We start from the raw sequence: 11,773 nt of genomic DNA on the forward strand, positions 1-11,773 counted from the left end.
TAAATTTCAATTTTTATTTTAAGTCCGCTTTATGCACAGATACACTAATTGGGACTGCACCTCCAATTTAAAATTGGATCTGAACCAGTATCAGTCTTCACCGAGCATCAAACCTGGGACACATTATTACAGAGTAACAAGGTTAAATAAACATCATTTATGACTATTAGAAGTTATTTGTACTTGCATTTTACGTATTTTGAGTTTTTCTCCCACTGTTGGCTATTTGAGAATTAGATGAAAGAGCATTTATACAACCAGTCATGGCTTTGGACTATGCAAAACCTTCTATGAAAAGATTATGAGTTAATAATTGAATAGCCTTTGCCATCAAGATGGCTATAAGAAATTTCTAATACAAAAGTTGATTCCTTTTCTTAAATAGAGACTATGTAGGTCAAACAGCTGGAGAGGATCATTAATCTTTCATCAAAGTACTTAGTATATTGTTAGTTAAGTGACAAGGATCAATCTTATATGATTTTTCAAGATATGGGCATGAAATATTAAAGAAAGCACAAAGAAATAGACGAAAATTTGAAAAAAACAACATACAATTTTATTTCACATGTTTAACTATACAATCTTGCTGCACATGGCATCTGAAATTAAATTCAATGCAGCTGCCATTTCTTGCTGGGCAGCTGCCTTTGTTTTCTCTGCTGCAGCCATCTCCTTTATCGCTGCCACTTCATCCTTCTTCACTTCGGTGAAGGCAGAAATTGCTGCAGCAACCTTTTCCAGGGCTGCTGCCTGGATTAGTTGTGCAGCCTCAAACTTCAGGATGGCACTTGTGTTTTTATCCCTCGCAGTTACACGCCTACGTTTGGGCTGTGGTGTACCTGCAGAATAGAGAATCTCCAATAAAAGCTTTGAAAAACTTATTTCCATTCTTTTTACAGTAAATATTCTACACAATATATGAGGGATGATCGGAAAAAAAGGTTACAAAGCATATAACTTATGTTTTATTCACTGTAAAGTAACGAAAAGCTATGTGTAAATTAATAACATGTTTGTCTTGTTGCGGGTTTAAGGACTTCGGATTCTGGCCATGTATACCCGAGAAGCGGACATCTAAAATGGTGACTCGTCTAGAAAATTGGTCAAGAGTAGAAGTGAGGGCAGTGGTGCGGTTCCTGTGGGCCAAAAACACTACACCTGCTGACATTAACAGGCAGATTGTGGAGGTGTATGGAGAGGGGGCAATTTCAAGGCAACATGTAGCGAAGTGGTGTCGTGCCTTCAAATAAGGACGGACCAGTATTGTTAATGACAATCCTCGACACAGCGGTAGACCCAGTACCTCAGCCACTGACGCAAACTGTGTTCTTGTGGATGAGTGTATTCGTGAGGACAGAAGAAGTATATTACGCTCAATATTAGCTGAGCTGAGACTACCATTCGGTTGGCTGGCCACCATTATCTGACATGTGATGTCAAAAGAGCTGCCTCACGGTGGCTACGAGAACTTGACATGGATTTCTGTGCAACTGGTATGGAAAACCTCACCTACCGTTGTGACAAATGCTTGAACAAAAAAGGTGATTACATTGAGGACTAGTGTTGAGTGCCCTCCATCATCAGGTGTGTTGATCTTCCAGCTATGTCAAACACATAGCGCCATAATAGGCTTTGTAACCTTTTTTTTCGATCATCCCTTGTACCATATTATATTAAAACTGGTGTCACTTCATTAAGTTGTTGCCATCTTGAGATTAAATAAAGTATAGGAACAAGTGAAATCTCTCACACTGTGCTGAACAAGATGCATGATCAAGGTATGGTACAATCCATTTATTCTTACACTTAGTTTGCTCTGAAGATAGCAATAACAGATGTGAGAAATAGCATAAATTGTATTATAATGTGGTACATTCAAGGCTTAATTAAAGTGAGCCAGAATGCACTACAATTCCATTCCTGAAAATCAGTTTCGTGCATGGAGCATCCATTTCATTTATTTAATGCACTAAACAAAAGTCCATCATTTGTTACATTAATTCTTGTTAACAACTGATGAATAGAAAATTTTAAAAAAATTCTCAACAGCAACACTTTCGCTACACGCTCAAGTTACCATTAACATGATACTTTCTTCCCTGCATGCACTCCACTCTTTGCTCCTTACAATAGATGTAGGCATTTTCTAATGCTGCTACATGAAGGACAAGTTTGAAACAAGTGTTCGGTGACTTCCAAGCCAGCATAGGCTATTTTTATGTTTGTTTCAAGCCATATTGGAAATTTACGAGCCCATTAAAACATATTCTGTCAATTTAAGAATTACAATCACAAATCTAATAATATTATTTTACATGTGAACTGATGATTGGATTTTTTTTTACTTGTACTTCCGTGAAGAACCTGAGTAGTTAATTCATTTCCCTTTTTGTATAAAAAAATGTTGCTGTTGGAACCTCTGTGCAAGGGCAGCAAAAAAAACAGACATTTTTTATTTTTTTTTGGACTGTTAAAAAAATTGCCGCCACTCTTGATTCATAGCTTCAGGCAACTGTGGCCTTTGAAGCCAGTTGATATAAATTTGATAACTCAACTAAAAAAAATGGTAGTAAGCAATACATTTTAACCTAGATTTTATGATCTGTACTACTTTTTTACCATCTCTAATGCAAATGGCTCATATTCTAGACCAAAAACTGATTCTGGCTTTTGAACAAAAATCCATGTTTAATTTTTTTAATTAGGGAAATAATGTAATACTAGAGGTATAATATTTTTAGAGGGAGGATATACATGCAAAGTTTTAACAGAAAGCAATATTACAGCTCTTTTACTGCTATTCTCTTCTAGCTACAGCTCTTTGAAAATACTAGGTTTTCCATTTCTTTTACACAATCTGTGTCCCAATATCTCTGGTGAATGACCAAAAAAATCATATTTGGCAAACATGGTTACAATTCGGAGAAGTTAGTCAAAAAGGGAACATGTATGTTATTAGTTTAAAATAAATATTTAATTATTAATAAACCACCATTTAATTTGAATTATCATATTCATTAATTGCATCATATGACTGGCATAGTAAGCACATTATTAACCGTCACGAATGAAAAGGTGTGCAAGGGAGAGGTTTGTCTGAACAGTTTAAAACTTGCAAGCGGAGTACCATTACTGGGAAGCTGCAACTACTTGTGGCCAATCTCGACTCCCGTTTCATGTGACTGGTTGCAAGTGCAATGAATTTCTGACTTAAAATGATGAGATATCACTGTGATTGTGTAAACAAGCTTCCATCCTAAGAAAATTCAAACTACATTGCTTCCCTTCCCTATATTCAAGCGAGCACCACTCATGACCCTAAATTTCAGCCGTTTGCATTATAGATGGTAAAAAGAAAGCTTTAGGACATAAAATCTAGCTTGAAACATACTGAAAACAATATTTTGTACACAAGAATACCACAAATTTTATTAGGAGAGTTTTCAAATTTATGGTGACTGTCTTCAAAAGCCCACATTGCAGGAAGGTAGTTCCCCATATAAATTTCATCATGCAATTAAGGCATATTTAAGGGATGTGCAGAGTACATTCACAATCTACATATTTTTGAATTGGATATAATGTAATCAGCACCATGCTCCAGTCATGTTAACTTCGCAGGTAACTCATTATCACCATATATCTGGTTTCTTTGGAAAAAAAAATTACAAGCAACTAAGAATGGAAATAATTTATTTCAGGCTCCGTGAAAATTTCAAATCCCTACTAACTACACTATCAAGGCTCAAAAATGCAGGAAGTAATGACACAAAATTGGCCACCATTGTTAACAAAATCATTCAAAAAATGCCAATTTTGAATTACTCATGCAAATGGTGGTAATAAAAAAAATTGATATGGATTGACCATTATTCCTTTATATTAAAATAATACACCTACATACAGAACTTCTGGACCATTGAAAATACTTGAAATACTGATCAACCAATCTGCCTGTACCAATTCACACTAATTTATCTGCATCCCTATTTTTTCAATGTAAATTCAAGGCAAAATGAAAAATGGATTGCTTAAAAATTTGTTGTATGAAAAGATAAGACATGACTTATGCTGTAGCCACATTTGTCAATCTACTCTGTGTTGCCTACAAAAGGCATGCGCATGGACGTCCGCAGGATCTTTTCCAGGGAGGGGCAAGGAAGGTATTTTTTTCCCAGGGGGGGGACAAACAAGGCACATTTTCTCCAACAAAAGTGTTGTTCCCTAAAAAACTATTGCTTAAATTTGAATTTATGTTGTTCATGCAATAATTAACACATTATTGTGGCTAAAATGAAATTATATATGTGTGAAATACGTATACATGCCCATGGGCACGCAACAGGAAGACAACAAATATCCAGTCAATTAGCAGAAAATAAATAAACATGAATATTTACGTAATTAGTGTGGTACATAGTATGAATAATTTTAACAAGTTTCCTGTCAAAGAAAACAAATCTATGATGATAATGACTACCTAACTTTCTTTATCAAAATATATTTATAGACATATTTAAGTTGTGTTTACTTGTGGCTGTGGGCGTGTGGGCTCTCTTTTCTCCAGGGCTTGCCGTCATGTCGACTAACTCCACCTCAATTTCAGCTGTGGATGGCATACAATATGCTTTTTCTTCATCTAAACCCAGCACAGAAAAACTGGCCTGTGGTGGGGGATCTAACAGCTGAAAAAAATTGTATTTTAATATATTGCAGAGCAATTTACTTAAATTTATATGAATACAGATGAGATTTCGGTTAACAGTATGGTATAGTGAAAACACATTTCACTCGTTTATTTCCTAATTATTTACATTTGTACTTACCTGTTAAGCATAGCGAAACATTTTTGAATGTGGGATTATCATTTTTTTACTGAAAAAAGTAATTTTTCACATTAGAAGTATTTATTGTTCGCTGCTAATTCGCTTTCGTTACACACAATATGGAGGGCAAATCTTGACTTAAGTTGTCTATTGTCAGCTGATAGAGTGTTTCCAAACTTATTAACCAAAAAATGCAGCACAAACTATTCACATATGGTTTTTAAGCAAAAATTGGTCCACAAACTATTCACGGAAGGTTAGGTTAGGTTCAGTTAGGTTAGGCGAACAGAATATTAAACTGGAAAAAAAAACCGCTCACACGTCATCTTGTAAAACTACAGCGTGGTTGCTACACTAACAGGGGGTTACATAATCGAACACACGGAACATTTCATTCACGTAGTCGATGGTAATGGTGGTAAGAGATATCGTGCATTGGAGATACATTAATGTCGAAAAATACATGACTTACCGGCCGAATAAGTTGAACGAAGGGAGAAAACACTTCCAAAAGTCTACAGAAACTCACTTCCGTAAGTAGTTTCTTCTGTAAATTTGAAGAAATGTGTTTTCACTATACCATACTGTTACCAATTTGGGGAAAAAATTGTTGTGGATTAGTTTCGCATAACAAATTCTCAATCAAAAATTGAAAAAAATAAGTACTTGCGCACCAAAAATTGAAAAGTAAGCATTAAAATGTAATCACACTCATAAATTAAAAACATACTCTCTCTTTGGAACAACTGAGAAAATACCACACAAGCTTTTATACACAGTGCACGTGAAGTCTTGATATAAATCCCATACTTATGATATAATTCAAATTAAGAAGTTAACATTTAATTCATTATAGCTCAACAGCATATTATGTAACTTACCCCAAAAGAAGGAGTCTCCTCATCTCCTACCACCAAGCACTTCCCCGTGATTTGAATAATGCGTTCTTGCAATTTTGATAACTTTACATCAATGGGTGGTCCACCACCTGTCCTCCGTTGGGAGTTGATTATTTCACTTGCCCTTTCCTTTGTGGAACTTTTTAGATCTGACCAACACTGCAATAAAAGAGATTGTTCAAATTAATACTCCTTCATAAATCTTTACAAAATGCCGCACACTAACCAAATGATCTAGTATTTTTACATGCACCTATTACACATGATATACATTTGGTTTGTATCTACATGCACACACTACTGAAGTGTGAAAATTGCTGAATTTTACTTGTAGAAATTTTTTATGTTCCATATGTTTACTCTGTACAAGTTTCTCGGAGGGTGCACTTTACCATACGATATTCCACTGTACATTCTCGATAATTAAGTTGATTTTTTTAATAGACAGATTTCGATGATTTAGGTAATATTAAATTGGTTCCAGCATACAAGAAACACAAATAACGGAGATATTTGCTCCCAAAGCATGGGAATATGAAAATTGGTTGCACACACTCATATAGCTAAAGAACATGTGCAAAAGATCACACTATCAAATTTAGCACTGTTAACTGAAGGAAATAGTAATGAACTTTACCTCACAATAACACATTTAGAAAAAGTTCATAACACCATTTTCACAAATCATGCCAAACATTTCATTTTCTGAAGGGGTTAAAGGGTATCATAACGGGCTTACAGACTTTAAACAACGTATAATACTCGTTTAGAAACTTCCACGTTTTCTTTGTCCTCCTGTATCCACTGTATTAAAGTCGAACAAGACACCATGGTAATGTATATTTATTGTAGCAGGGTTTAAAGAGGTAAATCGTAGGTTTTGATGTAATTTATGAATATATGTATGTGTGCGTGTGCAACTTCATGATGGAGTAAACCACGTGTTTGTAGATGGCGGACTTAAAATTTTGCATCCCAATTTTGAATATATGTATGGATGTATGCATTTTGATGCGGTTTTGAGGTTACGTCACATTCCATAAGAGCGAAAAAAAAAACAAATTAAATCGTACCAGTGAAAATTGCTGACTGCGTGTAACAACCATAGACATACTACTACAAGATGTTACAGCTGCGGGTTAAAAATGGTTGACACTTGACAGTATGGCGGCACTGGAAGGTCGTTTCCTCGCGACCACCGACGGCAGCACAGTCGGGGAAAAAACAGAAGACGAACGCTATGCGCAAGGACTCGCGGATTGCTCGAAACGACAAAACACTATCGTGTTCCGTACCATTCGCGTTCCGATACTTTCTAACCGCGTTCAGCCGATTTGCGCGTATAATAAATTATACGCGCAAATTGACTAAACGTAGTTAGAAGTGGCGGAAATTAATTATATGCAATGTTTTCGTTTAAGTACAAACTTTTCGCATTAAAATTGATTTCTATCACAAAAATAAAAGTATACGAAAATTATATGGAAAACGTACTATTACCAAAACTTCCTGAAATTGCACTCTTACTTTAAGCGGAAATATATAATTTCCTCTAAAGGCATTTTTAAAAACATTCTTCATCATACGAAAATGACAGTCTTAAAATAGGTGACTTTTTTTTCTTGGGTGGAGAAATGGAATGAAATAAGTATACAATAATTCAGAACGATTTATGTCATGCTAATCCATATTTGCACAAAAAAAAAAAAAATCCTGACTGATCCTTCCGCTATACAGCATTGTATTGCAAGATATTACACTGACCAATAAAACATTTTGTTTACCACATATTAAAACGAAAAAAATAACTGCCTACAGCAACTATGCTCCATTTGATAATAAAAATTTCAATACTGTCAGGGATCAGTTCACATACCTTATGGCCATGGACATCCGAAAGGGGGGCGGGGCACGCCCTTCCCCCTGGATAATGAATGTCTGACAAAAGGTATATATTTCACACATAATTTTATTTCAGTCAGTAATTTATGTTAATTATTATAAGGGCGTTGAAGAACATGATAATTTCAGACTGAAGCAGTGTTTTTTGAAGGGACATCACTATTATGGGGGAAAATATGACTCCTTTGCCCCCTGGAAAAAAAAATTGCCTTACTGCCCCTCCCTGGAAAAAATCCTGTGGACGCCCATGCTTATGGCACTGATTAGAAATAGGTTAGTCTGCACAGAAACAATATAATAATTACCAAGAGAATGCTCGGAAGTTTTCTCAAAAATCAAATAAATAAAAAGTACTAGGTTGAATGCTACGAAAAGGTTCAGCCTTTTAACACAAATTTACTGTCATGACACTGACCATTAAGTTGAAGTGAAATTTCATACCTTATTGTAGCAAGTGCAGCAGCACCTACTATACATATATGCTTTTTACACTGAAAGAAAAGTATGAAAATATACTTTGGAAAATTAATAGTTGTTCCTTGAAGACTTCTTTCAGCATTTAAAGCAATTGAAAGAATGAAAACCCCTAATATTGAAAATTAATATTTCTACTTTAAAAAAACAAAATATTAACAAAAATAATATCTACACACACACACATATATATATATAAAATGATATCTACAATATCTCTTACATAAAACAGCTTATTTAAAAACCAAATACTCATCATTTACTAAATAGCTGAACATGAATGAAGAAATGTTGATTTATTTCCCTCCACGATGAACTTTGTGCCAGCTGATACGAGACTTAAACAGAGAAGTGCCATATTTATTACACTTCCCATGTCCAAGTCCCATACCGGACTTTGCATTTGTATCTCTTCTATCTTGATGTGTGCATAAACCACGCACACAGGTGGATAATTCCTAGAAATTAAATAAATGCTCTACAGTGCCGTACAGTAGGATTCATTTTCTTGCATTTTCATCTTCAAATACTATGTACTGGGAATTGCCCAATGGGTAACATAGTTTCCCTGGTGACACTAACATTTCAGTAGCCAACATGCTAGAATGCTCACCACATAAATGAGAGTACACTTTGAAAAAATAAAGTTGACCGACGCTATGGCAAACAAACAAAAATAATGTACTTAATGTACTCACTTTAAGAAATGCATGACTTAATTATCAACTTTGGCTGCTTTTTCCTAAGGACATACGAGCACCATTACAAAAATGAAAAATTCATATTGGACCTTGCTACTCCATACCTCCTTTCTGTAGTTATTACGCATAGTTTTATAACATGAGCAACTAGTATTTAATGAAGTACAGTGTGCAGCAGAGACTACTTACTTTCATACATCTCACTGGACTTGATTAATCTGTTATATCAGTAACTACTGTACTGCGTGTATCATGATACATGCATGTTACTGAACACAAAAATGTTCATCAAAATAGATAAATTGTGGAAATGATCACACTCTGAAGTGTTGTTTTATTTCCCACAGAAAGGTTTCTCCGAACTGCAAAGTTATTCCCACAGTTTGCAGTACTGAAAGCACCTTTTCATTCTCTTGTATAGCTTCTAAAAAATAAAAAAAATCACACAATGGGAAGCATGATTTTCAGTAATTATTCTCAAAATAAAAAAAAATGTGCAACTACATTCATGAGGTGTTGAGACTAGCAGAACAAGTTATTTTCACCATTTTTTTTTAATTATGGTAACAGTTTCATACATCGGAGACACATTTCTTCATTTTTACAGAAGAAACTACTTATGGAAATGAGTTTCTCTAAGGTTTCCAACGTTAGTAGAGGTATTTTCTTTCATCATGGTATCTATTTGACCGGGAAATCATGTCAGTGTTTCCAACCCACCCTTTTTTTTTTAACTATTCTTGCCTAACCTAACCAAACCTAACCTTATCGGAATGGTTCGTGGGTCTGTCCGTCAGCTACCAGTGCATAATGTACAATTTGCACACCTGACGAACACAATAGTAGGTATTTTTCGGTGAAGGTTGGAAAACACTGATATTCGAAAACAAAAAAAGCGATATCATTCACAAAGTAAGCGATATAGCACCGTTACGTGCGTTCAGTAGCACTTAGATAAATTAGTAGAAAAAGTGTTTGTTTTCGTGTAAAAAGCATATTGGCACCTTGAACTATGTTCCACAATACACAATTGGTAAGTACGAACCATGCAAAACACAAAATATCTGATTTTAATGTGTCTTGGATCTATGAAACTGGTACCTTTATTATTAAGTACAGATGCTATTATATTTCACACATTGTCAATTTTTGCAAGTTAAATCACTCAACTAACCACAGAGCTTAACACAAATTAAAAATGATGATTATTGATTATTATTACCACTTTTTAGAGAGAGCAGTGATATCGCATGGTATAGATGATTATTTTTTGAGACATAGAACCTAACAAGCAATGCAAAACAAAATCTTACAAGAGAACGTGACTGTTTTATAAAATAATTCCCACATTGTGAGGAATCATGAGTTTAGGTGAAAATTGCACAAAAACGAGGTTGACCACTTGGTGAAAATAGTAACTGAAAATATATTGCTTTCAATACAAAGTTGCATTTACCTCAAATGATCCTTAAGCATTAGCTACATACAAATAGAAAAGGCTGCGACTATTTTCAAATAATTACCAGAATCATAACATAAGTAGGATAGGATCATTAGGTTTAATTATCTGATTATTTCCGCGCGTGTGTATAATTATAAAAGTAAGAGAACCAAACCTGGTCCACCTAAACCATTCAAGCAAGAAAATACGAGAGGAATTAAAAAATAAGTTATTGTAGAAGCATAACATCACAGAATAAGTTATACACGTGGAACTTGGCCCTTACAGAACAGTATATAATATTATTACCATTTCATTAAAATTCCTATTTTAAACAACAAATGATACACAATTACAATAAGAAAGTTCGATTTCGATACTGAATGCAAGCCTGTACCACAGAGATGAAATGAACGGAATTTGGTTCGCGTTTGGCGATACTTCTTTATCACTTTTTGAAAAAAGCTTTGATACGTATTACGCAGTGATTTCATACAATGTTAAATTACGATTTCATTAACTACATTAGGCAACACTTATCGCATCCCCAAAATAATATTCTAATGACAAGAATCAGACGACACAATTTCAAAATGTAAACAGACTGGTCGGCCGGATGAAGCTACTTATCCAAATTAGAAACTAAATATTGTGTAAATGAAAGAGTTGTAGAATACGTACATTCCTGGTACTATTTGTAAATATTACACGTATTCTACTCTCATTCTCGCAATAAAATTTAGTAGAAGAAAAGGTTCGTGAATATGGACACGAATTTGACTTCAGCCGGTTCGCGAGGAACAGTAGAAACACAGAATACTAACTACGGTCAACCAATCTCCCATAAGACTGAAACAGCCCTGGTAACAACCTTTGTCCGAAAAATGTAACTAAGGTTTTTCTGCGTAACTCACGGCCATGAACATGGGACTATTGATGACCATAGTACACAAGAACTCTGCACGAAACACAATTATCAACTATGTTACAAATAAAGTTTTTACTTACCCGTCTCCATTGCTTTTCATTTTTCACAACTCCGCCGCTGGCATTCAAATTATCCACGAGTTCTTTCCACAGCCTCTCCTCGTCCGTCTTCCTAAAATTTTTAGAAATCCGGCCAGCAACCAGGTTTGGATTATTTTCCATAAACTCAATTAAAATATTTTTTTGATTTTCAGTAACTTTTGCCATGCTGTTTCTTTCACTAGCTAACTTCAATCAAAGAAAGACAAAAACTTTCACAGATCAGATTCAACAAGTTGTTACAATCGATTCTCGGTCGAACTCGAATTTTACAATATCGTCATCTGATTGGCTATTCGCATCTAGCCTCTACGACAAGTGGGTGTAGAGGCATTTTTCATGTCGTTAGTAGTAACTCGTCAAGGAATATAGAGATTAGTTAAAGCCATCCGAAGATTGCCGATCTTGCACGAACGCGTGACGTCACCGGAGAAGCAGTGAGCTCGGCTGAAGCAGACGGCCCCTAGCATTTATATGGGAGATTCACAGAGCGAAAGTATA

At 35.0% G+C, this 11,773-nt stretch overlaps 1 protein-coding gene across 1 annotated transcript; it reads right to left on the bottom strand.

The window, feature by feature from the left end:
* Positions 1-576: 576 nt before the first annotated feature.
* Positions 577-11,395, bottom strand: LOC146004151 (uncharacterized). The gene is made up of 4 exons (XM_083142816.1): positions 11,255-11,395; positions 5,711-5,887; positions 4,535-4,688; positions 577-842 (listed from the first exon to the last, which is right to left on the bottom strand). Exons 1-4 carry the CDS (start codon positions 11,393-11,395, stop codon positions 577-579), a joined length of 738 nt encoding a protein of 245 aa, XP_082998942.1.
* Between the last annotated feature and the right edge of the window lie 378 nt (positions 11,396-11,773).

The sequence above is a fragment of the Lepisma saccharinum genome, chromosome 21 (genome assembly GCF_977018435.1).
Source record: "Lepisma saccharinum chromosome 21, izLepSacc3.1, whole genome shotgun sequence".
Lineage (NCBI taxonomy): Eukaryota > Metazoa > Arthropoda > Insecta > Zygentoma > Lepismatidae > Lepisma > Lepisma saccharinum.